Below are 27,763 nucleotides of genomic sequence, written 5' to 3' on the forward strand. Positions count from 1 at the left end.
TTTAATAATTTTTATTGGAATTTTTTTTACAGAAAATATAAAAATAACAAGTATAGCAACAAGCAGTAATATGCAACTAACAGCCCCATAACACCCACAATTCCCCACATACCGTAACATCACATGTATCACACTCCCCCCCCCCCCCCCCCCCAACAAGAGAACTTAACCATAAATTAAAATTAAATAAATCTAATTTAAATAAAATAAGCAAACATAATCTACGTTCCCCCCCCCCCCCTGGGTTGCTGCTGCTACTGTCCCAGTACCCTATCGTTGAGCCAGAAAGTCGAGGAAAGGTTGCCACCGTTTAAAGAACCCTTGCACCGATCCTCTCAGGGCGAATTTGACCTTCTCTAGCTTAATGAAGCCCGCCATGTCATTGATCCAGGTCTCCACGCTTGGGGGCCTCGCGTCCTTCCACTGTAGCAAAATCCTTCGCCGGGCTACTAGGGACGCAAAGGCCAGCACACCGGCCTCTTTCGCCTCCTGCACTCCCGGCTCTACCCCAACCCCAAAGATCGTGTGTCCCCATCCTGGCTTGACCCTGGATCCCACCACCCTTGACACCGTCCTCGCCACCCCCTTCCAGAACTCCTCCAGCGCCGGGCATGCCCAGAACATATGGGCATGGTTCGCTGGACTCCCCGAGCACCTGGCACACCTATCTTCACCCCCAAAGAACCTACTCATCCTCGTCCCAGTCATGTGGGCCCGGTGCAGCACCTTGAATTGGATGAGGCTAAGCCGCGCACACGAGGAGGAAGAATTTACCCTCTCCAGGGCATCAGCCCATGCCCCGTCTTCGATCTGTTCCCCCAGTTCCCCCTCCAACTTCGTTTTCAGCTCCTCTACTGATGCCTCCTCCACCTCCTGCATAAGCTTGTAGATATCGGATATCTTCCCCTCCCCGACCCAGACCCCCGAAAGCACCCTGTCACTCACCCCCCTCGCGGGGAGCGCAGGGAATCCTTCCACCTGCCGCCTAGCAAATGCCTTTACCTGCAGATATCTAAACATGTTTCCCGGTGGGAGCCCAAATTTCTCCTCCAACTCCCCCAGGCTCTCAAACCTCCCATCAATAAACAGGTCCCTCAGCTGTCTAATGCCCGCTCTATACCATCCCCGAAATCCCCCATCCATGTTCCCCGGGACAAACCTATGGTTCCCCCCCTAACGGAGCCTCCATCGAGCCCCCCACTTCTCCCCTATGTCGCTTCCACTGCCCCCAAATCTTGAGGGTAGCCGCCACCACCGGACTCGTGGTATACCTCGTGGGAGGGAGCGGCCACGACACCGTTACCAGGGCCCCCAGGCTTGTATCTCCACAGGATGCTCTCTCCATCCGTTTCCATGCTGCCCCCTCCCCCTCCATCACCCACTTACGCACCATCGACACGTTGGCCACCCAGTAGTACCCCGAGAGGTTGGGCAACACCAGCCCCCCTCCATCTCTACTCCACTCCAAGAAGACCCTCTTCACCTTCGGGGTGCCATGCGCCCAAACAAATCCCATGATGCTGCTGGTCACCCTTTTAAAAAAGGCCCTAGGGATAAAGGTGGGCAAGCACTGGAAGAGGAACAAGAACCTCGGGAGAACCGTCATTTTGACGGATTGCACTCTGCCCGCCAGCGATAGCGGCACCATGTCCCACCTTTTAAATTCCTCCTCCATCTGTTCCACTAGTCTGGTGAAGTTAAGCTTATGGAGAGCCCCCCAACTCCTGGCCACCTGCACCCCCACCAGTGAAGACTTTCTGTCCAACCCGGAGCCAGCATTGCTTTCTAAATTCGGGACAAGTTAACAATCCAATCAACATCTTCCTGAAGGCTATTCCCAATTTTACAAAACTGCGAAGTGCTAGGACATCACAGTAACACAGTGGTTAGCACCGTTGCTTCACAGCTCCAGAGTCCCGAGTTCAATTCCCGGCTTGGGTCACTGTCTGTGCGGAGTCTGCACGTTCTCCCAGTGTCTGCGTGGGTTTCCTCCGGGTGCTCCGGCTTCCTCCCACAGTCCTGAAAGATGTGATGTTAGGTAATTTGGACATTTGGAATTCTCCCTCTGTGTCCCCGAACAGGCGCCAAAATGTCACAACTAGGGGATGTTCACAGTAACTTCATTGCAGTGTTAATGTCAGCCTACTTGTGACAATAAAGATTATTACACACAAGAGCCAGCCCAGGACTTGCACCATCTCAAGAGCATTGAAAAGCGAGGATGTTTTGCTGAACCTTTACAAGATCTGGAGAATTACATCAAGTCCAGGACTGAAGTCACATACAAGCCCAGACTGATTAAAAATAGCAGGTTTCCTTTCCAACCTGATACCGTTCACCAGCCCAAAGGCTTCACAGTCAGTATTCCCGCGATGGGGAGGAATGTGCACAGATACAGAAAGAGACGGACAATGAACCTGGAACAGTGCGATATATTTTTATTACTTACAGATATATTGTACAGTATGTGATAAAAATTCTCAAATCATTGCCCAGGTTTTAAACCAACATAGTGCTAGAAGCTCACAACAGAGCTTTCAGTGACCCAGGGCCACGGGGGGAGGGGGGGGGGGGGGGGAATCAGGAATACAAGGAAACTCCGAACCTTTGGAACATCCAGCTTTAGCACGTAGAAGGCACCAATGGGAACTGCTCTGATCAACAAGACAGGAACACAAAACAAGAAATGAATACAGCATTTGGACAAAATGTAAACCTTACTTTTCAAAAACAGCTGTAAAGAATACTTCAAAAAGCACATATATAATTTTCACAATAGACAAAATATCTTAAGTGCTTTAAGCAATAGAGATGTTCAGACTGTGCGCTGCCTGCAGGCAATCTGCCTGAAGCATCATTCACTAACTGCCATAGCTAGAACTTTGGTTAAAAATATCATTGACCCTTCCCAATTTTTATAGAATAGTACAACTCTGATCTGTGCTTTGCACAGGAAAAATATATATATATATTTCCATACATTCCTTTATATTATGGGCAGAGAGGCATCTTTTAAAAGCTTAAACACTCCTATTAACAGAAAAATTGCAAGCACTTTTCACAAGAAACCCGTTAGTTTTTTTCATGATACCTATTGTAAAGTTTACCACATGAGGACTCTGAATGACAACCCTCAACAATTCAAAGAAATTCCACCACCTCAAAAAAAAGTCAATGTTTCACTCAATCTGGCAGAGTTGTGGGTGGTCAGCGAGCTCGGCAGATATCAGATTGTTGCTCTGAAGGCACTCTGTATTGTGCCTTGGTGTTGGTGATGGCTCCATGTTTCTGTCGCAAGTGGAGTCGCAGCTGGCTCTTGTGACGAAAGTGCAGGTTACATTTCTCACACTGGAGAGAGAGAGAGAGAGAAAGGAACAATTCAGTGGCAGGAAGATTTTTAAAATTCAAGTACAGGACTCACCGAGTACGAGTGTAGAAGGGCCGAGGTGTAAGTCCTGGCAGTGGCTTCGAGTCCAAGGGCAGACAGTGGAGTTGCTAATTCAGACTGTTAATCCAATTCAGCACCAATGGACCATCAGCTCAAGAGGGTCATCCCATTGGCTGGAATGTTAAACGTCGTTTCCGTTTCAGATGCAGGGAGCAGGGGCATCCTCTTTAATGCTGAAGCAATATCTATCCCTCCAATTATCAAGTCATTTACCTCACTGCAGCTTGGGACCTTTCGGTGTACAAATTGGCTACTGTTTCCGACCATATAACTGAGACTGTACTTCAATTGGGCAATTTTCACCCCCTCAACTGCCCAATACCAATACACTATCACTGAAACTCAGTGTAACTAAGGGAAGAACTTTGGGAGTTTCTGTGCCAGGATATTAGGAGTTTTCACCAACTTCCAAACTAAACAATGTGTTGGTCACTCAAGTAAATGTGTCCCTCTGATGATGAGCTCTGCAGCAAGCTACATCTCAACCCCCGCATGCTTCAAAGCTCAGCCACTTACAAACCCCGGCCCTTCATTCCTCAACCCGTCAGGAGGTCAGACTGATTAACGAACATGTCAGACTCCTATATCCATGTCACCCAGGAAAGGACTACCTCCTGTTCCCCTAACGCCATCCAGGAGCCAATAGCCCCACTCATCTCTGGGAATTCCAGGGTTGAAGGAGTCCGTTGCTATCACAAACTGAAAGAGGTGAAGGCAGCTGCTTTTGAGATGTTGCCATCAGCAAAGCGGATTCCAGAATTGCCCATTCCTCTTGGCCCCCAGTGATACTGGATCAGCAGCACAGATTGTTCAGCAGAGGGTACTTGCCGAGATTGGGCATGGGAGCTGGTGTGGGCACTATCCGGTGATTGAACTATCCAGGTGATTATGGCCATGGAGTTGGGTTTGATCATTTGATTTGGTGTAATTTGAATCCACGACCTCTGGGTTGCCCTCCCAGGACCAGTGGCCAACATCGTTACCCCTGCCCCATCAATCTGCCCCCTCCCCCACACTGTTTACTCACATGGTAAGGCTTCTCTCCTGTATGGATCCGAAGGTGACTCTTGAGTGTCTGCAGGTGTCGAAAGCGAGTACCACAGATCTCACATGGGTAGGGTTTCTCTCCAGTGTGGATCAGCACATGAGCTCGGAGGTGAGCTACCTTTGGAGAGAGAAGATTAAAATGAGATAAAGTAGAGCATTGATCTTCCATAAACTAAGCTGTTACAACAGCTGTCTGTCCTTTACCGAGAATCAATGTTTTTTGGTTATTGGCGTGAGCACCACAGGAAACGGTTTTCCATTTCACATCAAAACTAATTCAAATCTGAAAACCTATTAAATTGCCCGAGTCTTCTTCATCCCGAGAAGAACAATCCCATCATCCGCATTGTGTCCAGGACATTCCAGTAAATCAAAGGTCTTGACATCATTTTCAAAATACCGACATTGATCAGTGATGAAGCAGGAATCCAATCAGAGGGCCCTTCCCATACACCATCATGTAACTACTAACCTCAACTTGTGCAAAACAGTAAACTCAAAAACTCCTTTCAAGCACAAATGAGCCTTTACTGTGAAACTCAACGGCTTTACCGATAATGGCAGATTCACAGATTATAGCTTGCAATGAGCCACCTCACACCAACTATCTGATCATGTATCTGGAAAGTGAGTTTCACACGCAAAACACAACAATTCAAAGTCATTGATTGAGTTTCTTGCAGTTTTATATTGCAGAGGGAGATTTACATTGCACACAATCAAATAGAGTTTCAATTTTAAACTTTAATCTCTGGTCAAAATATTTCATCTTTACTCTCACGAGAAAACCATTGTTGATCTTCGCACGAGACTGGTGGAGTATGAGCTTCCCAGATAAGGGGCAGAGGTCACCCAATGGAGCCCATTCCTAACAACAGAAAAGCCAACCCAAAGCAGGGCCGGGGGTGGTTAGTTCCCTCAGTGGGGACTGAACAAAGAACAAAGAAAAATTACAACACAGGAACAGGCCCTTCGGCCCTCCCAGCCTGCGCCAATCCAGATCTTCGATCTAAAACTATCACCTATTTTCTAAGGATCTGTATCCCCCTGCTCCCCGCCCATTCATGTATCTGTCTAGATGCATCTTAAATGATGCTATCGTACCCGCCTCTACCACCTCCGCCAGCAATGCGCTCCAGGCACTCACCACCCTCTGCGTAAAGAACCTTCCACGCACATCTCCCTTAAACTTTCCCCCTCTCACCTTGAACTTGTGACCCATAGTAATTGAGTCCCCCACTCTGGGAAAAGCTTGTTGCTATCTACCCTGTCTGCACCCTCATGATGTTGTAGACCTCAATCAGGTCCCCCCTCAACCTCCTTCTTTCCAATGAAAATAATCCTAATCTACTCAACCTTTCTTCATAGCTAGCACCCTCCATACCAGGCGACATCCTGGTGAATCTCCTCTGCACCCTCTCCAATCCACATCCTTCTGGTAATGTGGCGACCAGAACTGCACGCAGTATTCCAAATGTGGCCTAACCAAAGTCCTGCACAACTGTAACATGACCTGCTGACTCTTGTACTCCGTACTGGGAGCTAGATGCTGCCTTGAACAGAATATTGTATATAGTTAAATAAACCTCTGTTCCCTTAGAGAGGCTTCCTCAAATTACCAAAATCCCAATTTGTCAACCTGAAGGCCACTTGTCCTGTAAACCAACAGGTCCAATCATCTGGTCAGGATAACACCACCTCAAACATTTGGAGAGAAGCCATTTGCAGGATAATGGTGAGTGGGATTAAGCAACTATTTTAAAGAGGCACTATTGGTATGATAGCCTCTTCCAGTGGTGTAGGATTCCAAACGCTTCTACAAAGACTGGTGGCAGTTCTCAAGATTCTGCAAGAGCAGAGCTGCAGCTTATTGGCGGACTCAAATAATCCACTTTCTCATTCTTTCTTCCAAAATGAACAATCTTACATTTTTCCACATCGAATTCCATTTGCCAGTTTTCTACCCTTCACTTAACCAGTCAATGTTTCCTTATCCTCCTTAAACCTGCCTTCTCTCCCACCATTGTATCATCTGCAAATCTGGCCACAGTACACTTCCTTCCTCCAAATCATTAATATATGTTGTATAATAGCTGAGGTCCCAGCATTGATCCCCGTGACACCACTGGTTAGTGCTCTCTAACCGGAGAGATCCTCCCATCACTACTCGCTACTCAAGACCCTCGCATGAAATCCATCAGGAATTGGGCAGCCTGCAGTTTCCAATAATTTGCTCAGGATAACCTCCCAGGTGATGTAATTTTCAGAGTTCCTCCCAGCTATATGGGATGCTACTTGCACTCTCTGTAGTGAAGATGATGCAAAATTCACTGCCACCTCTCAATTCCGCAGTCTCACTTTGTACAGGACCAAAACTCACTTAAACTCTTTTTAAAATATCTATAGGAACCGGACTGTCATTGCCTTTATATTTCTAGCCAGATTTCTCTCGCACAAATTGTTCTCCTTCTTGATCTTTTAGTTACTTTTGGTTTTCAGATGTTCTGCTCAATCTTTTGACATTCCTGTTTTTTGCATAATTATATGCTTTTTCTTTAAGTTTGTTAGTATTTTTAACTTTGTTAGTTAAGCACGGATGGTGGGCCCATCCCATGTATTGTGTGTTTTCAAAATATTTCCTTAAATGTCCACAACTGCATCTCTAGAGACATCCCTTAACCTCATTTGCCAATTTGGATGCCCTCATACTCTTTCCAGGAGCCGGTGCAGACTCAATGGGCCGAATGGCCTCCTTCTGCACTGTAAATTCTATGAAATACTTGCCCTTAAAGGTAAAATATGAGTCTTCAGACCCACTCTTCACTCCCTCAAACAATTTAAAATTTGATCGTATATGATGATTGCTATCAAGGCTGCCTTCACTATGATGTACCAATTAATCCAACCTCATTGCACAACACCAGATATAATATAGCCGGCACTAGGAGGTGCTGCTTAAAGGAACTATACCAAAAAGATTCTATGAACTTCCCGGCTATGCCACCTTTGCCCATCTGACCCAGTCTATACATAGATTAAAATCTCCTTTTTGACAACCTCTCATTGTTTCTTCCTTTATGCCCTGTTCTACTGGGTCATTACAATTTGAGGACCAGTACACCACTGACACAAGTGACTTTTTGTCATCTTCATTTCTTATCCCCACCAAAACACCTGGTTTCCTGAACGTGGATCACCCTCTCTCAAATTCTATGATCTATTCTGTTGATACTATAATTAACTAACAGACACCAATCTACCTTTTCTAGCTTCCTGTCTTTGTCACAAACCCTTCAATATTCAGTTCCCAATCGATGTCAGCCTGCCACTAACCAAAACAGACCACCCTATTCTAAGGAGTGTGGCTGTCTTCAGTACACAGTGTCCAGGCATCCCTCCCACTCCCGAGTGTTTGGAAGGTCTAATGCAGGTAGGGAATATACAGTGAATGGTAGAACCCTCAGGAATATTGACAGTCCGAGAGATCTAGGTGTACAGGTCCACAGGTCACTGAAAGGGGCAACACTGGTGGAGAAGGTAGTCAAGAAGGCATACGGCATGCTTGCCTTCATTGGCCGGGGCATTGAGTATAAGAATTGGCAAGTCATGTTGCAGCTGTATAGAACCTTAGTTAGGCCACACTTGAGTATTCTGGTCACCACACTACCAGAAGGATGTGGAGGCTTTAGAGAGGGTGCAGAAGAGATTTACCAGGATGTTGCCTGGTATGGAGGGCATTAGCTATGAGGAGAGGTTGAATAAACTCGGTTTGTTCTCACTGGAACGATGGAGGTTGAGGGGTGACCTGATAGAGGTCTACAAAATTATGAGGGGCATAGACAGAGTGGATAGTCAGAGGCTTTTTCCCAGGGTAGAGGGGTCAATTACTAGGGGGCATAGGTTTAAGGTGCGAGGGGCAAGGTTTAGAGTAGATGTACGAGGCAAGTTTTTTTTTTTTTACACAGAGGGTAGTGGGTGCCTGGAACTCGCTGCCGGAGGAGGTGGTGGAAGCAGGGACGATAGTGACATTTAAGGGGCATCTTGACAAATACATGAATAGGATGGGAATAGAGGGATACGGACCCAGGAAGTGTAGAAGATTTTAGTTTAGACGGGCAGCATGGTCAGCGCGGGCTTGGAGGGCCGAAGGGCCTGTTCCTGTGCTGTACTTTTCTTTGCCCAGAGTTTGAAACTTAGCTTCATCTCAACAATTCTGATCCCAAACTCTTCTGCAGACAAATCTGCAACAATTAGATTGGACCAGTTAACCAATTAACAAATCAACTGCTGCCAACTGCAAAACTGAACCAGCCATTTAAATACTGTGGCTACAAGAGGTCAGAGGCTGGGAATCCTAAAGCCAGTAACTCACCTCCTGGTCACTCAGTCTGTCCACCATCTACAAAGCACAAGTCAGGAGTGTAATGGCATCCACTTGCCTGGATCAGCGCAGCTCCAACAACACAAGCAGCTCAACACCATCCAGGCCAAAGCAGCCCCACTTGATTGGCACCTCTTCCACAAACATTCAAACCCTCTGCCACCACCGCACAGTAGCAGCCGTGTGTACCATCTACACGATGCACTGCAGCAACTGACCAAGGTTTCTCAGGCAGCACCTTCCAAACCCACGACCACTACCATCTAGATGGACAAGAGCAGCAGATACCTGGGAACCCCACCACCTGGAGGTTCCCCTCCAAGTCACTCACTATCCTGACTCGGAAATATAATCGCCATTCGTTCGCTGTCACTGGGGAAACATCCTGGAACTCCCTCCCCAACAGCACAGTGGGTGTACCTACACCTCAGGGACTGCAGCAGTTCAAGGCAGCAACTCACCACCACCTTCTCAAGGGCAACTAGGGATGGGCAACAAATGCTGGGCCCAACCAGCAAAGCCCACATCCCATAAATTAATTTTTAAAAAGAGTAATTTTCAAAATAAATCTGATAAATACTTGTAAGTGGAGAAATCTGTGAAGTGATGGGTGAAGAGCAGGGTAGTGGGATTAATCAGATAGTTTAATCTGGATACAAACCTGGACAAACCGTGCTCCACATGTCTCACATTTGTAGGGTTTTTCACCTGAATGGATGCGCGTGTGAGTCTTCAGATTTGCAGGACGGTTGAACTGTGCTCCACAGATGTTGCAGCGATATGGTTTCTCACCTGCATGGGACAGAGCAGGAGGTCAGAGAGGGTGACCATGACCAAAAGCAACCCTCCTACCCATCCCTCCCTCTCCAAACCAGCCCTAGTCCAGGCTCCTTACCCGTGTGCACAGTCTTGTGACTGGCGAGGTTCCCCTTGTAGCGGAACGCAGCTTGGCATCGGTCACATTTGTAAGGCTTGTCGCTGTGCGATTGGACCATGTGCCTCTTGAGTGAGGCTTCGTCAGAGAATTTACAGTCACACTCACTGCAGAAGAAGGATCCATTCTCTGTGAAAAACACACCACATGCAGTTAGCTTCACCCATTCCTGGGCTGATACAACAGAATACATAGCTATTACAAGGGGGCATAACTATAAGGTTCATGGTGGAAGATATAGGAGGGATGGCAGAGGTAGGTTCTTTATGGGCTGGTTTAGCACAGGGCTAAATTGCTGGGGGGGGGGGGGGGGGGGGGTCAATCTCTCTCTCCCAGTCAGTGTGGATCCCGGACGGGGAGGGACTCTCTCTCCGGGTCAGTGTGGATCCCGGACGGGGAGGGGCTCTCTCTCCCGGTCAGTGTGGATCCCGGATGGGCTCTCTCCCGGTCAGTGTGGATCCCGGACGGGGAGGGACTCTCTCTCCGGGTCAGTGTGGATCCCGGACGGGTGGGACTCTCTCTCCTGGGCAGTGTGGATCCCGGATGGGCTCTCTCCCGGTCAGTGTGGATCCCGGACGGGGAGGGACTCTCTCTCCGGGTCAGTGTGGTTCCCGGACGGGGAGGGGCTCTCACTCCGGGTCAGTGTGGATCCCGGACGGGGAGGGGCTCTCACTCCGGGTCAGTGTGGATCCCAGGGAGGGACTCCCCGGACAGGGTGGATTCACTCTCTCCTGACACGCACAAACACGCCTCGGTGCTCGGCTCAAATCAAGAGTCACACAGTCTGACTGTGGGGTTACAGATCGCTTTGTGATCGGTCAAAGACGTGGTGGATTATGTTTTTTTGCAGCTCCAATCCTACTGGACGTTGCCGACACTCAATTCAACTCACTCTGATCGAACCCACATATTCAATTCACAGTCTCAGTAATTCACCTAAAACAATGTTACTCAGTGTTGCAAAAAGCAGATTTCCAGCCGCTAACGGTTTTGCTGCCTCACCTGAGCTGGAGTCGGAGAGTTCAGACTGGGTCTCGATCACTTCCTCCCCCAGGTGAGACACGGGTGTGTGACGACACACCTCCGGGTGTTGGTGACCTGGTGATTCACACGAGCTACATTTGCCAGCGTAGGTTTCCACTGGAGATGGTTGCTCCCGATCCAGTGTAGACTCATCGGCTGACCTTAGTCAGAAAAGATCAAAGTCAGATCCTGCGGAAATCAGTAGAAACATAGAAAACAGTAGGCCATTCAGCCCTTGGGGCCTGCACCAACTTGATCAACACCACCCTCCTTCGCTCCCGCCATACCCCCGACACCTTTAGAGTCACTGCACAGCAGTCAGCACTGCTGCCTCATAGCGTCAGGGATCAGAGTTCGATTCCCGGCTTGGGTCACTGTCTGTGCGGAGTCTGCACATTCTCCCAGTGTGTGCGTGGGTTTCCTCCGGGTGCTCCGGTTTCCTCCCACAGTCCAAAGATGTACAGATCAGGTGGATTGGCCGGTGATAAATTGCCTCTTAGCGTCAAAAGGCACCAAGTGGGCTGCTCTGTCGGAAGGTGGGCCCCGACTTGATGGTCCGAACGACCTCCTTTTACACTGTTGGGATTGTATGATTCTGCAAATCTAAAATCCTTCTTAAATATATTCAGTGGCTTGGCCTCTGCAGCCTCTGTGGTTGGGAATGCCACAGGTTTTTCACCCCCGAGTGAAGACATTCCCATCTCAGTGTTAAATGGCCGACCCCATACCCGAGACGGTGACCTCTTGTTCCAGCACCTCCAGCCAGAGGATACAACAGTCCTGCACAGAATCATAGAATCTACAGAGCAGGAGGCCATTTGGCCCATCGAGTCTGCACCAGCCCTTTGAAAGAGCACCCTACTTAAGCCCTCGCCTCCACCCTATCCCCGTAACCCCACCGTACCTTTTTGGACACTATGGGGCAATTTCTCATGGCCAATCCACCTAATCCGCACCTCTTTGGACTGTGGGAGGAAACCGAAACACCCGGAGGAAACCCACGCAGACACGGGGGAGAACATGCAGACTCCACACAGACATTGTAAGGCCGGGTCCCTGGAACTGTGAGGCAGCAGTGCTACCGACTGTGCTACGCTGGCGCTGAGCCACTGCTAACCAATGCGCCACGTGCCGCCCTGCCACCTGCCTCCCTAACTACTTGCTGAAACTGAATGCTTGTTTTCAGTGACTGGTTTACAAGGACACCCAGGTCCTCTTGTACATCAACATTTCCCAACCTATGACCTCCTGTTTCTGTGTCAAAGTTGATAATTTCACATTTATCCTCGTTATACCGCACTGTGCTAACCAATGTTCTAACGTGCCACATGCAGACTGTCCACCTCTGTCGGAATTTTATACATTTCAATGGAGGACCATAGAATCCCTAGTGAAGGAGGCCATTCGGCCCATCAAGTGTACACCCACTCTCAGAAAGACACCCTGCCTCGGTCCACTCCCACCTACCTCATCCCCCGTTACCCTACCTAACCTGCACATCTTTGGACTCTCATTCTTCTAAACGCCAGTGAACACAGGCTCAGGCTACACAATCTCTCCTCGTATGCCAATGCTGCTATCCCCAGAATCAGTCTGGTGAACCCTTTGGCAAGTATATTATTTCTCAGACAAAGAGACCAAAGCTTCCCACAATACCCAGTGTGGTATTCATCAGCTGCAGTAAGCTGCCGAATCCTCTTTCAATGAAGGCCAACTGCCTTCTTTTTTATTCTTTATAAATTTGAAAGTGCCAATTCTTTTTCTTCACCCAATTAAGGGCCAATTTAGCGTGGCCAATCCACCTACCTGGAGTCTTGGGGGCGAGACCCACGCAGACACGGGGAGAATGTGCAAACTCCACACAGACAGTGACCTGGGGCTCGACGCCACAGGTTCTCAACGCCATGAGGCAGCAGTGCTAACCAATGCGCCACGTGCCGCCCTGCCATCTGCCTCCCTAACTACTTGCTGAACCTGAATGCTTGTTTTGTGACTGGTTTACAAGGACACCCAGGTCCTCTTGTACATCAACATTTCCCAACCTATGACCTTCTGTTTCTGTGTCAAAGTGGATAATTTCACATCTATCCTCGTTATACCGCATCTGGCGTGTACTTACTCACTCAACTTGTCTAAATCACCTTGAAGCCTCTAACATCCTCCTCGCCACTCACACTCCCACCGGTTTGGTTACTCCAGCAAACTTTGAAATATTACATTTGGTTTCCTCATCCAAACCATTGTATATTGTGAATAGCTGGGATAGCTGGGGCTTAATCACGGATCCCTCTGGGACCTCATTAGTGCCTGGAACTCGCTGCCGGAGGAGGTGGTGGAAGCAGGGACGATAGTGACGTTTAAGGGGCATCTTGACAAACTTGAATAGGATGGGAAGAGAGGGATACGGACCCAGGAAGTGTAGAAGATTTTAGTTTAGACGGGCAGCATGGTCAGCGCAGGCTTGGAGGGCCGAAGGGCCTGTTCCTGTGCTGTACTTTTCTTCGTTCTTTGTAAACCCATGTTAACTTTGTCTAATCCCATTGATATTTTCTAAATCTCCTGTCATCACATCCTTTATAATAAACTCCAGTATTTTCCCGATCACTGACGTTCGACTAACCGGTCTGTGATTTCCCCGTTTTCCCTCCCTCCATTTTTAAACTACAGAGTTACATTTGCCACCCTCCAATCTACTGGGACGGTTCCAGAATCTACAGGATTTTGGAAGATGACAATCACCAGATCCATTATTTCCATGGCAACCTGCTTTGGTATCCTGGGATGTGGATTATCAGGTCCTGGGGATTTATCAGGTTTCAGTCCCATTAATTTCTCCAGCACTATTTTTTAATAATAGTATTTTCCTTCAATTCCCCCTTCTCACTAGACCCTTGGTTCCTTAGCATTTGGGGGAATATGGTCATTACACCCATGAAACTGCAGTGCGCATATTTTGAATCTCCAAGATGCAACAAGAATGGGGATGGAAGACAAATACACAACTGCATTGACTGTACATTGTTTATAAAGTATAATAGTATGGTTCTGGTGTGGGCGAGCTGTAAAAGTGAGAGGCAAATTGAGCACCGCATTGAATGACCTCCTGTGTGCTGCAAGATTGCAGGATTATGAAGCTCCGTGTACCTGTTAACAATGCTGTTCAGCTTGCTTGCCTGGGGAATGTGCAGATCATCCCCATCAACGTCCATTTTCGCTGGTGTCTGACTGCCCAAAGTCTCAATGTCAGCAGCACACGGTCGGAAAGGAGAAGCGGTGAAGGTTACAGCTGAACCATTTGCAGGCTCAAGCGGATTGTTATTTTCACTTTTTGAGCTCTGGTTCAATGAGTTGAGGATAATGAATTTGTATTTTTTCCAGTTACATGCTTTGGGATCAATGGGACTCTTGGTGGTGGGCGACTCCGAACATTGGCTCCTGAAGGCGTTCCGGCTGCTGCTCGATTCAGTTGGTGAGTTGGGTTGACAGTCAGATTTCAGAGGGCTGCGGGGTCCAATCAGAGGCCCTTTGTGATTAACAGGCAGGTTACTTGATTCCAAGAGTCCCCTCCTATTCTCCTTCAGAACGTAGCTATCTTCAACCTTTCTGTTATTCAGCAATGACGAAGAGCAGTTTGCCAAGTTACCAATGGGGGACTGCATGACATTTTGGGAACTGGGGCTTTGATTGTAGTGCAAATCCATTTTCACATCACCCTCTCTACAAATCTCTCTGGGAGAGAAAACTGCTGCATGACAAACATTGGAGGAGATGTCGGTGACAGACCTGCTGTTGTACTTCGTGAAACCCGTGTCACTGTCTTGCTGCACATAGTTACCCTGGTACCTCCGGAGTTTGGAGACATCGGACAACGGGACATGTGAGTCACGGAATTCATTAACCAAGTAAGGATTTGCAGAGTAACTGTGAACAGGAATGTGGCTGTACAAAGGGTAAGGATGCGGAGATGGAGTCGTAGTCATTACATTGTAGACACGAGAACTCAAAGGCCTCCCATCGGGAGCGGATGCCTCCCGAACCAGGTGCTCAGTCACTTCAGATTTGCGAAAGCTTAATGCTTCTGGAGGTAACATTGTATTACTGGAAAGAAAGTCGTGCCGGGGCGAGCTGATTGTAGAACAGATATCTTCGCTGTTGGGAAACAAATCTAGGTTAGTGACAAGGTTAGTAACAATTTTCAGCAACTGGAGGCTATTACTAGCAAACTTGATCAGTCTCCCGCCACCCCCTTCCCCATAGCTCCACCCCCTTCCCCATAGCTCCACCCCCTTCCCCATAGCTCCACCCCCTTCCCCATAGCTCCACCCCCTTCCCCATAGCTCCACCCCCTTCCCCATAGCTCCACCCCCTTCCCCATAGCTCCACCCCCTTCCCCATAGCTCCACCCCCTTCCCCATAGCTCCACCCCCTTCCCCATAGCTCCACCCCCTTCCCCATAGCTCCACCCCCTTCCCCATAGCTCCACCCCCTTCCCCATAGCTCCACCCCCTTCCCCATAGCTCCACCCCCTTCCCCATAGCTCCACCCCCTTCCCCATAGCTCCACCCACACCAAACCACGTCTCCCTCTTCCTTCACCACAACCCTCCCCAAGCTTGCTCCCCCATTGGCTGATCACATGGGCTGAACGCCCACCTTAACCCACGTTCCTTTGCCATATCAGTCTTGGATATACTTTAATGACTTAACCGTTTCCAGGTAAAGAATTCCAACATTGGGGTGAAGACATTTCTCAGCTGCCAACCTCATCGTGAGGATATGATCCCAGCTCTTGGATTCCCATCAGGAGAAACACCCGCTCAATCATACAGTCAACAGCACGCCAGCCCATCGCGTTTGTGCTGGTCAAAAATAACCACCGCCCTATTCCAATCCCAATTCACAGCACTTGGCCCCATGGTCTCGTCTGCCCTGGGATCGCAAGTGCACATCTAAATACTTGTTAAATGTTGTGAGGGTCTCTGTCTCCACCCCCCGCCCCTTTCAGGCAGCGAGTCCCAGACTCCCGCCACCCTCTGGGTGAAAGGTTTTTCCTCACATCCACTCTAAACCTCCGCCCCTCACCTTAAATCTCTGCCCCCTTGGTCATTGATCCCTCCACCAAGGGGAAAAGTATCTTCTTACCCAAACCATCTGTGTCCCTCAGACTTTTATACACCTCAATCCTGTCCGAGGAAAACAATCCCAGTCTCTCCATAGGTAAAACTCTCCAGCCCAGGCAACATTCTGGTAAATCGCCTCTGCAGCCTTCCCAGTGGCTATCACATCCCGACTATAATGTGGATTCCAGAACTCCACACAATACTCTAGCTGTGGCCTAACCAACATTTTATACAGTTCCAGCATAACCTCCCTGCAACTGTACATGACCCTGGTGAGACCACATTTGGAATATTGTGTGCAGGTCTGGTCACCTCACTATAGGAAGGATATGGAAGCATTGGAAAGGGTGCAACGGAGATTTACCAGGATGCTGCCTGGTTTGCAGGATATGTCTTATGAGGAAAGGTTGAGGGAGCGAGGGCTTTTCTCTTTGGAGCGGAGGAGGATGAGAGGCGACTTAATAGAGGTTTATAAGATGATGAGGGGGATAGATAGAGTGGACGTTCAGAGACTATTTCCTCGGGTAGATGTAGCTGTTACAACAGGGCATAACTATAATGTTCAGAGTGGGAGATATAGGAGGGATGTCCGAGGTAGGTTCTTTACTCAGTGGTTAGGGTGTGGAATGGATTGCCTGCTGTGATAGTGGAGATTTAGGAACTTTCAAGTGGTTATTGAATAGGCACATGGAGCACACCAGAATGACGGAGTAGGATAGCTTGATCTTGGTTTCGGACAATGCTCGGCACAACATCGAGGGCCGAAGGGCCTGTTCTGTGCTGTACTATGTTCTAATTAGATCTCGTCATTCTCCTCAACTCGGTACAGGCTCAGTCATCCCAGAAATCAAGTCAAGTGAACCTTGCCTGCACCCCCCGGCTCAAGGGCCTGCTCCTAGGTAAGGAGACTCAAACTGTTCAAAATTCTATCTTCCCCATGGGACCGAACTATATATAATCTTAGGCTTACATTAACACTGCAATGAAGTTACTGTGAAAATCCCCTCGTCGCCACATTCCGGCGCCTGTTCGGGTAGACAGAGGGAGAATTCAGAATGTCCAATTCACCCAACAGCACGTCTTTTGGGACTTGTGGGAGGAAACTGGAGCACCCGGAGGAAACCCACGCGACACCGGGAGAACGTGCAGACTCCACACAGACAGTGACCCAACAGGGAATTGAACCTGGGACCCTGGTGCTGTGAAGCAACCATTCTAACCACTGTGCTACCGTCCTCTTGCATAAAAGTTATGATTCAGTAACAAGAGCACGCCAGCATCCGCAATAAAGATCGATCAGTAACTCGTGGCGATAATATTTCATAACATTGGTAACAGATCTACGGGAGGCAAGCAGAATATCCCTCTCCCCAATTTGGTTGGATGTCAGTATTTAGAATGATTCATCTGAAAAGGTGGAAGGTGATTTGGTGAATAATTTGAACAGATTTGGATAGGTGCTTTGAGAAGGATGAGCTTGCAGGGTCACAAGCAAAAAAACAGGGGCATGTGATGATGCACAATGCCAGCACGTGTGATCGGCTGAATGGCCTTGATGGTGGGTTTCACTCTGGGATTCTATCAAATCTGCTCTCACCAAAGCCCTAATTAAATTGCAACAAGGCTTCCTAACTGTTAAACTCCAAACCCATTACAAAAAGGACAAGCTTACTATTTGACTTCATAACTGCTTGCCGTACCTGCAGAACGCTGTTCCACATCGGAAACACCTTGCACACAAACCAACAGTAAACGGTTCGCTGCCTCACCTGGACTGCAGGTATCTGCGGCAAGCGTCTGCCACGTGGTCCATTTGCAGGTAGAGAGCTGTACTCATCACCACCACGATACTGCTGTCCCTCAGAGGCAGGCGGGACGTGTACATGAAATCCAATAATATTCCAAATCCCTCGGCGTCAACATCTGGGTCCAAACTAATCAAATTCAAGTTGAACTTCAACTGATCAGTAAAGATGGCGTAGAAAAGGCCACTGAAAAACCAAACAACAGCTAGTTTGTTAGCCTGTTCCATGTGGATGTTTAAATATCCCTAACCCCGGCAGAGTCTCCAAGGTTTGAGCTGTGGAGTTGCACACAAGTCACTAATATTCAAACCAGACAGTCCAATCAGATACTGGCCATGCAACCAGGCGAATCACCATGGTTACCCACAACAGTTCTAATTTCATGATTTGTGAATGCTGCTTTCGAGAAGTCACGAAAGGAACCACAATAAAATACAGGTTCCAGTTCCAGCCTTGCCCGAGTGAGGATGATTGTGGAGGATGGCATCTGGAAATTAAAATTGCAGTAAGATCCTCACAATGCAGGAGGAGGCCAACCCTCTGAAAGTGGCCCACAGCCCCACCCTGTCGAGGCCCACGGCCCCACCCTAACTAGGCCCACGGCCCCACCCTACCGAGGCCCACGGCCCCACCCTACCGAGGCCCACGGCCCCGCCCTACCGAGGCCCACGGCCCCGCCCTACCTTGGCCCACGGCCCCACCCTACCTTGGCCCACGGCCCCACCCTACCTAGGCCCACGGCCCCACCCTCACTAGGCCCACGGCCCCGCCCTACCTAGGCCCACGGCCCCACCCTCACTAGGCCCACGGCCCCACCCTACCGAGGCCCACGGCCCCGCCCTACCTTGGCCCACGGCCCCGCCCTACCGAGGCCCACGGCCCCGCCCTACCGAGGCCCACGGCCCCACCCTACCTTGGCCCACGGCCCCACCCTACCTTGGCCCACGGCCCCACCCTACCTTGGCCCACGGCCCCACCCTACCTTGGCCCACGGCCCCACCCTACCTTGGCCCACGGCCCCACCCCGTCGAGGCCCACGGCCCCACCCCAACTTGGCCCACGTCCCCACCCTAACTAGGCCCACGGCCCCACCCTACCGAGGCCCACGGCCCCACCCTACCGAGGCTCACGGCCCCACCCTAACTAGGCCCACGGCCCCACCCTAACTAGGCCCACGGCCCCACCCTACCGAGGCCCACGGTCCCACCCTACCTAGGCCCACGGCCCCACCCTACCGAGGCCCACGGCCCCGCCCTACCGAGGCCCACGGCCCCACCCTACCTAGGCCCACGGCCCCGCCCTACCGAGGCCCACGGCCCCGCCCTACCTTGGCCCACGGCCCCGCCCTACCTTGGCCCACGTCCCCGCCCTACCTTGGCCCACGTCCCCGCCCTACCTTGGCCCACGTCCCCGCCCTAACTAGGCCCACGGCCCCACCCAACTAGGCCCACGGCCCCACCCAACTAGGCCCACGGCCCCACCCAACTAGGCCCACGGCCCCACCCAACTAGGCCCACATCCCCACCCTATCCCCATAGCCCTACCGAACCTTTTGGACACTAAGGGCAATTTATCACGGCCTATCCACCTAACCTGCACATCTTTGGACTGTGGGAGGAAACCGGAGCACCCGGAGGAAACCCACGCACACACGGGGAAAACATCAGAGACCCACGGATTCACCTCCGGGCCAGGGAACAAGTTTGATTCCGACCTGAAGTGACTGTGTGGAGTTTGTATGCATGGGTTTCCTCCCACAGTCCAAAGATATGCAGATTAGGTGGGGCTACTGAGATAGGGGAGTGGGCCTAGGTAGGGTAACTCTTTCAGAGGATCACTGCAGAACCGATGGGCCGAATGGCCTCCTTCTGCACAGGAGGAATTTGAAGGTTCTATGGTTGCAATTGCACCTGGGTCTGTGGTGCTGCGAGGCAGCAGTGCTAAGCACCTTGCCTGGACTGGGAACCTCGAGCTGTGGGAAATCTTGTTTTTATTCATTTACGGAATGTGGGCGTCGCCAGCTGGGCCCAGCCAATCCGGAATTGCCCTTGAACAGAGTGGCCTGCTGGATCATTTCAGAGTCACCCACATCGCTGTGGGCCTGGAGTCACGTCGGCCAGACCGGGTAAGGACGGCAGATTTCCTTCCCTAAAGGACGTTAGTGAACCAAAGGAGTTCTCATGGCAACAATGATTTCATAGAATCTCTGCAGAAGGAGCCCGGTCTTCCCTCAAGGATATTAGTGAACCAGATGGGTTATTAATGACAGCAAAATACTGTGGATACTGGAAACGTGAAATAAAAGCAAAAATGGAAAGGTCAGCAGGTCTGGCAGCATCTAAGAAAGTCAGACTCGAATGCAACTTGATGTCTCTCTCGATAGATACTGCCAGACCCACTGAGCATTTCCAGCATCGTCTGGGTTTTTAGCCAACCCAGATACCTTCTGGTCACTATTCCAGAGATTAGCTTTTCAATTCCAGATTCATTCACTGAATTCGAATTTCACCCGATGGACACAGGTGGGATTTGAACCCATGTCCTCGGGGCATTAAGCTGGGATTGTGGGTGGCTGGCACAGTGACATCACCGTCTCCCCACCCCCAGTGTGACTTCAAGTCTGTTGCTGCCTTATCGTTGGGAAGTTGCCTGCGAATCCAATGTGATGGCTCCATGGTATAGCTCCAGGCACATGATTAAAGCAACGCAAGAAAGCCTTGCATTTCTATAGCGCCTTTCACAACCCAAGTGCTGGAGCCGGCAGCATCAGCCTTGATTCCATGCCTCTGCCGTGGGGGTTGAAGCCATAGCCCCCTGACCCGAGGTTAAGTTTCACCCAGTGTGCCTCTGCTGACCCCAATGAAGTAAATGAGACACACACTTCACAATTCACCCGCTTTGTACTTTATGGGTCTGATTTAATGGCTCTTCACTGGTCCCACCTGCATGCCATGAGCACAGTCTTGTGGGCCCGAAAACGCTGCCGATCCACCAGGATTGTAACATCCGTCAGAATGTCCCGGGATCTCAGTCTATTCAGATTGAACAGCACATCACTCGCATGGCGGGTAAACTGGATACAACTATCTGCCGTTGAGGCCATAGCGTCTGAAACACAAAGACAGACATTTACAGCCAGCAAATCAACAAGCCAGAGAAATACCCGTCTCACGATTCCGTCAGCACTGCCAGGTTTAATCATTTCATTATCACAACCTGACCCGGGATTCCTACTTTTATCAACAAAGTGCTAAAGGCCTCGTCACATTTAATCGAGATTCTATTCAGTGTCATTTCAATTCTTGCACAATTTTATCCATCCAAAAAAAAAATCACAACAGCATGCAGTTATCCAACCTGTATCCATTGAACCACTCCCATTCACAGTACACCCCAAATACATTAAGATCGGTGTTAAGTACATGGATACAATTAACATCCACTTTCAAATTACTTCAGACTTTAATCAGCCCGAGATAGCAATTCAGGTGAAATTTACAAAGATGGTCAGGATTCTAATATTTTCCAGTAATGACAACACAAAAATCCAACCTGATGAACTTACCCTGGTGAATGGCCCGGTGCTTAACAACTGTGCAGTCTGAAAACAGGACAAAAAAAATACAAAGATGAGTCACTAGTGGTTTCAGTCACATCATTAAAAGCCAGCGATATGGCCTCTGTGAAATGTCCTCAAGAACCAACAAACTTTGTAGAATCAAAGGCCACAAAATATCAACTTCAAACTTCCTTTCTCAGCAGGCAGTTCACCGTTTCTGCACAGGACAATATCAGTTCCTGTCAGACTACCTCCAAGACACAGTTCCTGCCTAAACAAGATCACTTCCATCATGACATAGTTTGGAGTGGCAGGGTTAAAATACTCTTGCTCAAATAGTGAATGAACAGTGACATACTGTCAGGACCAACAGTATCATGGACCATAAAATGTAGGAGCAGAAATAGGCCACTCAGCCCATCAATTCTGGTCCACCATTCAACGAGATCATGGCTGATTTGATATAATTCCTCAACTCCACTTTCCCACCATATCCCCATAAACTTGGATTCCCTTATGGATTAAAAATCTCTTATCACAGCCTTGGACATAATTAACGGCCCAGTCTCTACAGCTCTCTGCGGTAAAGAATAGGTGTCTGGCTTCCAGTTCCGTTCCAAGCTCTGCGAGTGGAAGCTATGAATGTGGGTTCAACGGCACCCCGAAGTGAGACAACACACGTGACTGGATCCCATCCAGCTCGAATGGGAGATTTGATAAAAGAGACACAAGTCACATTGGGCAGCTTACACCATTTTACTCTACACACTGCAAAGAGAAGAATCGATTCTGGATACTCCCTGACCCCAGGCAAACCGGGGACTCAGGCCTGTATGAGCATCGCCCTCATTAATCCAAATCTGCCCCCTGGCAATAGTGAATGTGGCAGCAGATTGATGGACCCCACTCCAGGCATCCTCATCAAGATTCTCCGTTCTCCCCCCCGGCCTGGTTTTACTACACTATCAATCCATCAGAAAACTTTCCAAATGAACTCGTGTGAACTTTCAGAGGGAGATTTTACACCGACATCTGCAGAAATTCAGAGGAATTCAAGTTTCTCTGATTTCACCTTCCCACTTTGCTCGCTCTCTCTCTCTCTCTGAGAAAAGCCAGTCAGTTACTTCAGCGAACTCACTATCAGTTAATGCAGGTTTTATGATTCTAAAGAAAATTTCCCAGATGGGTTTGATGCAAAAAAGTTGGTTTGATTAAAAATGTCCCCCCCACCCACAGCCTCTGATAGTGGGAAACACTCCAAATAAGACACCAGAGGCAAGTTAGCGAGCTTTTCTTTCAATTATTTACATTGGATGGGGATGTTGCTGACAAAGTCAAGCATTTATTACCCATCCCCCGAGAAGGTGACGAGCAGCCTTCTTCAATAATTGTATCTGGACTCTGGAGGGAGCTGGAAGAAATCGAATTCTAGGTGAGGGGTGAGAGTGGGGGTTAAAAGGTGCAGAGCTGAGCCGCGTGGGGGCAAATCGAAGCTCCCAACCCTGACACTCTGGATTGGTAGCAGCACCCAGCAGCATCAGGTACTCCCAAGATATTACAGGCTGGAATTGAGGCAACATTCTTCAATGGGAACACTCACCTAATACAATGGGGCACCTCACCATCACATGCTCCAAACTCCCTCTGCTCTTTTACAAATCCTCCCATTCACCCGCTATTCCCGTGTCTTGATTTTCCTCCCAATCACATCACCTGTCATCTCCACATTAAATTCCATTGATCACTTGTCTGCCAACTTCAGCAGTCCCCCCCCCTCCCCCCCGACAGCACTGCATGGGCACAGAGAGCCAACCCCCCCCTCCCCCCGACAGCACTGCATGGGCACAGAGGGTCAAGCCGCACCCCCACCCCTCCCCCCGACAGCACTGCATGGGCACAGAGAGCCAACCCTCCCCCACCCCCCCCCCCAGGGCACTGCATGGGCACAGAGAGCCAACCCCCCCTCCCCCCGACAGCACTGCATGGGCCCAAAGCCAAACCCCCCCCCCCCGAGGGCACTGCATGGGCACAGAGAGCCAACCCTCCCCCACCCCCACCCACCCCTCCCCCCGACAGCACTGCATGGGCACAGAGAGCCAACCCTCCCCCACCCCCCCCCCCGAGGGCACTGCATGGGCACAGAGAGCCAACCCTCCCCCCCCCCCCCCCCCGAGGGCACTGCATGGGCACAGAGAGCCAACCCTCCCCCACCCCCACCCCCCCCCCCCCAGGGCACTGCATGGGCACAGAGAGCCAACCCTCCCCCACCCCCACCCCCCGAGGGCACTGCATGGGCACAGAGAGCCAACCCCCCACCTCACCCCACAGGAGCACCGTACAGACACAGGGGGCCAATCCGTCCCCAGGAGCACTGTACGGGGCCCCCTCTCAATAGTAAGTTTGTGCCATTTACCCGGATCAATCTTTACCCCAGAACCGGCTGCAGTACCGGCCGAGGCCGACAGGCGGCGCTGCTCCCCACCTGCAGTACCACCCGAGGCCGACAGGGAGCGCTGCTCCCCACCTGCAGTACCACCCGAGGCCGACAGGGAGCGCTGCCCCCAGCCTGCAGTACCGGCCGAGGCCGACAGGCGGCGCTGCCCCCCGCCTGCAGTACCGGCCCAGGCCCATAGGCGGCGCTGCCCCCAGCCTGCAGTACCGGCCGAGGCCCATAGGCGGCGCTGCCCCCCGCGTATTGTGGAGACAAAGTGAGAAACTCAATAAACAGAAACTGACCCCGGGGCTGAGACTGGGGGGGGGGGGGGGGGTCCCGGGGAGGAGAGGGGGGGGGGGGGTGTCCCGGGGAGGAGAGAGGGGGGGGGGTGTCCCGGGGAGGAGAGGGGGGGGTCCCGGGGAGGAGGGGGGGGGGGGGGTCCCGGGGAGGAGGGGGGGGGGGGTCCCGGGGAGGAGAGGGGGGGGGGGGTCCCGGGGAGGAGAGGGGGGGGGTCCCGGGGAGGAGAGGGGGGGGGGTCCCGGGGAGGAGAGGGGGGGGGTCCCGGGGAGGAGAGGGGGGGGGGGTCCCGGGGAGGAGAGGGGGGGGGGGGTCCCGGGGAGGAGAGGGGGGGGGGTCCCGGGGAGGAGAGGGGGGGGGGGTCCCGGGGAGGAGAGGGGGGGGGGGGGTCCCGGGGAGGAGAGGGGGGGGGGTCCCGGGGAGGAGAGGGGGGGTGTCCCGGGGGGAGTCCCGTGGAGAGGAGTCCCGGGGGAGGAGTGGGGGTCCCGGGGGGAGGGGGGTCCCGGGGGGAGGGGGGTCCCGGGAAGGGAAGCGGGGGGTCCCGGGAAGGGAAGCGGGGGGTCCCGGGAAGGGAAGCGGGGGGTCCCGGGGGGAGAGGGGGGGTGTCCCGGGGGGAGAGGGTCCCGGGGGGAAGGGGGGGGGTCCCGGGGGGAAGGGGGGGGGTCCCGGGGGGAGAGGGGGGGTGTCCCGGGGGGAGAGGGTCCCGGGGGGAAGGGGGGGGGTCCCGGGGGGCAGGGGGGGGGGGTCCCGGGGGGAGAGGGTCCCGGGGGGAAGGGGGGGGGGTCCCGGGGGGAAGGGGGGGGGGGTCCCGGGGGGAGAGGGGGGGTGTCCCGGGGGGAGAGGGGGGGTGTCCCGGGGGAGAGGGTCCCGGGGGGAAGGGGGGGTGTCCCGGGGGAGAGGGTCCCGGGGGGAAGGGGGGGGTCCCGGGGGGGAGGGGGGGGGGGTCCCGGGGGGAAGGGGGGGGGTCCCGGGGGGAAGTCCCGGGGGGGAAGGGGGGGGGTCCCGGGGGGGAAGGGGGGGGGTCCCGGGGGGAAGGGGGGGGGGTCCCGGGGGGAAGGGGGGGGGGTCCCGGGGGGGAAGGGGGGGGGTCCCGGGGGGGGGGGGGGGGGGGGTCCCGGGGGTGGGAGCCGCTCCCGGGCCGGAGGAGCCGGGTTGCCCTCCCGGGGATCAGATCCATCCGAAGCAGCAGCGGAACTAACGGGATGGCTGCAGCCGGGGGCTAGCACGGGCTGGATGGGCTGAATGTCCTCCAGCCGGGAACCCTCCCCGCTCCCCGGGACCTTTCCTGCTGCCTCCCGCCGGGAATCAGCGTCAGTCCCCCCGCCCGGCGGAGCCACAGCCCCGGGAAACAGGCTCCTTCCCCGGGAAACAGGCTCCTTCCCCGGCCTGACAGCCACCCCGAGCCCCGGGAAACAGGCTCCTTCCCCGGCCTGACAGCCACCCCGAGCCCCGGGAAACAGGCTCCTTCCCCGGGAAACAGGCTCCTTCCCCGGGAAACAGGCTCCTTCCCCGGGAAACAGGCTCCTTCCCCGGCCTGACAGCCACCCCGAGCCCCGGGAAACAGGCTCCTTCCCCGGCCTGACAGCCACCCGGAGCCCCGGGAAACAGGCTCCTTCCCCGGCCTGACAGCCACCCGCAGCCCCGGCTCCTTCCCCGGCCTGACAGCCACCCGGAGCCCCGGGAAACAGGCTCCTTCCCCGGGAAACAGGCTCCTTCCCCGGCCTGACAGCCACCCGGAGCCCCGGGAAACAGGCTCCTTCCCCGGGAAACAGGCTCCTTCCCCGGCCTGACAGCCACCCCGAGCCCCGGGAAACAGGCTCCTTCCCCCGGCCTGACAGCCACCCGGAGCCCCGGCTCCGTCCCCCGGCCTCAGCTCCGCACCGGGGCCGCTGCTCAGGGACTGGAACCCGGAGCCTCAACCCCGGTCCCAGGCTCCTGTCCCCCAGCCCGGCTCCCAGCCCCGCTGTCCCCGGCCGCTGTCTCTCTCTCAGCGGCTGCTGGAGCCTCAGCCCCGGCCCGAGCCCCAGGCTCCTGTCCCCGCAGCTCCCCGTCCCCCAGTCCGGCTCCCGGCTCCCAGCCCCCAGCTCCCGGCCGCTGTCCCCCCGGCCCCGCTGTCCCCGGCCGCTGTCTCTCTCTCAGCGGCTGCTGGAGCCTCAGCCCCGGCCCGAGCCCCAGGCTCCTGTCCCCGCAGCTCCCCGTCCCCCAGTCCGGCCCCCAGCCCCCGGCCGCTGTCCCCCCGGCTCCCAGCCCCGCTGTCCCCCCGGCCCCCAGCTCCCAGCCCCGCTGTCCCCCCGGCCCCCAGCTCCCGGCCCCGCTGTCCCGGCCGCTGTCCCCCCGGCTCCCAGTCCCGCTGTCCCGGCCGCTGTCCCCCCGGCTCCCAGCCCCCAGCTCCCGGCCGCTGTCCCCCCGGCCCCGCTGTCCCGGCCGCTGTCCCCCCGGCTCCCAGCCCCGCTGTCCCGGCCGCTGTCTCTCTCCCCGCCCCCCCCGGGCCCACCTGCCGCCGCCGCAGCTCCTTCCCGGAACCGCTGCTGCTTCTCAGAACCGGCCGGCGGTAATTCCGCGAATTTGAGCTGCGGACGGGACCATTCCGGGAGACTGAGGGGCGACGGCCGCGTCCCGGTGACAGGGAGGGCTCCATGCGGCTGGGAGACAGCCGCTACCTCCGCCGTTCCCGTGTATATATGTGAAATACTGCGGCTCGCGGTTCGGCTGCCACTCCCGGCGAATTCCCGCCGCTTCCCGGGGATTCTCCGTCCCGGTTCCCCCCTCCCGGCCCTCGGCTAATGGTGCAGCCGGTCACGTGATCACCCAGCAGTGACGTCGCGGCTCAGATGGAGTCTTCAGCCCGGAATTCTGAGAACTGGGGGGGCGTGGCCGCGTGTCGGGGGCGGAGCCTCTGCGTCAGGGGGCGGGGCCACGCGTCAGGGGCGGGGCCTCCGCGTCAGGGGCGGGGTCACCCCATCAGTGGGCGGGGTCTGTGGGCCAGGGGGCGGGCTACGCGTCCGAGGGCGGGGTCTACGCGTCAGGGGGCGAGACCTAAATGCTAATTTAGGGTTTGCGAAGAACGTGATGCCGGGGGCGGAGGCGGGGGATGACGGATAGCCCAGGGCGGGGCCTGCCGAGGGGCGGAGCCGGGGGATGACGGACAGCCGGGGGCGGGGCCTGCCGAGGGGCGGAGCCGGGGGATGACGGACAGCCCGGGGCGCGGCCTGCCGGGGGGCGCGGCCTGCCGGGGGGCGGGGCCTGCCGGGGGGCGGGGCCTGCCGGGGGGCGGGCCGGGTGGTGATTGACAGCTCCTTGGCATCAGAGTGAGTTGACTCTCTGCGCTGCCTCTGCTGCTGGATTTTGTTTTATAAATTTGGAGTATGTAATTTTTTTCTAATTAAGGGGCAATTTAGCGTGGCCAATCCAGCTACCCTGCCCATCTTTGGGTTGTGGGGGTGAAACCCACGCAGACACGGGGAGAATGTGCAAACTCCACACGGACAGTGACCCAGAGCCGGGATCGAACCTGGGTCCTCGGCGCCGTGAGGCAGCAGTGCTAACCACTGCGTAACTGTGCCGGCCCTGAACAAAATATCTCATTGAACATGATAAACATAGGGGCAGTTTAGCGTAGTGGACTAAACAGCTGGCTTGTAATGCAGAACATGGCCAGCAGCGACGGTTCAATTCCCGTACCAGCCTCCTCGAACAGGCCCCCTGAATGTGGTGAC

General features: G+C 53.4%; 1 protein-coding gene across 2 annotated transcripts; it reads right to left on the reverse strand.

The window, feature by feature from the left end:
* Nucleotides 1-2,417: 2,417 nt before the first annotated feature.
* bcl6aa (BCL6A transcription repressor a) lies at nt 2,418-26,717 on the reverse strand. Of its 2 annotated transcripts, none has more exons than XM_038815679.1 (10): nt 26,542-26,717; nt 21,323-21,358; nt 20,700-20,865; nt 17,722-17,943; nt 13,978-14,982; nt 10,813-10,994; nt 9,772-9,939; nt 9,538-9,668; nt 4,476-4,613; nt 2,418-3,348 (listed from the first exon to the last, which is right to left on the reverse strand). In XM_038815679.1, exons 3-10 carry the CDS (start codon nt 20,858-20,860, stop codon nt 3,208-3,210), a joined length of 2,148 nt encoding a protein of 715 aa, XP_038671607.1. In that variant the 5' UTR covers nt 20,861-20,865; nt 21,323-21,358; nt 26,542-26,717; the 3' UTR covers nt 2,418-3,207. The 2 variants fall into 2 exon arrangements, with proteins under 2 accessions (XP_038671607.1, XP_038671606.1); XM_038815678.1 differs by lacking the exon at nt 26,542-26,717 and adding an exon at nt 22,917-23,126.
* Between the last annotated feature and the right edge of the window lie 1,046 nt (nt 26,718-27,763).

The sequence above is a fragment of the Scyliorhinus canicula genome, chromosome 13 (assembly GCF_902713615.1).
Source record: "Scyliorhinus canicula chromosome 13, sScyCan1.1, whole genome shotgun sequence".
NCBI lineage: Eukaryota > Metazoa > Chordata > Chondrichthyes > Carcharhiniformes > Scyliorhinidae > Scyliorhinus > Scyliorhinus canicula.

What these genes read in the sequence shown, in the direction of transcription:
- bcl6aa (XM_038815678.1), bottom strand. Translation starts at nt 22,941, where the DNA reads ATGGTGAGGTGCCCCATTGTATTAG. An exon ending in GAGGTGCCCCATTGTATTAG is followed by an intron (nt 21,359 to 22,916) that starts GTGAGTGTTCCC and finishes TCCTGTTTTCAG; the next exon opens with ACTGCACAGTTGTTAAGCAC. An exon ending in ACTGTGCTCATGGCATGCAG is followed by an intron (nt 17,944 to 20,699) that starts GTGGGACCAGTG and finishes TTGGTTTTTCAG; the next exon opens with TGGCCTTTTCTACGCCATCT.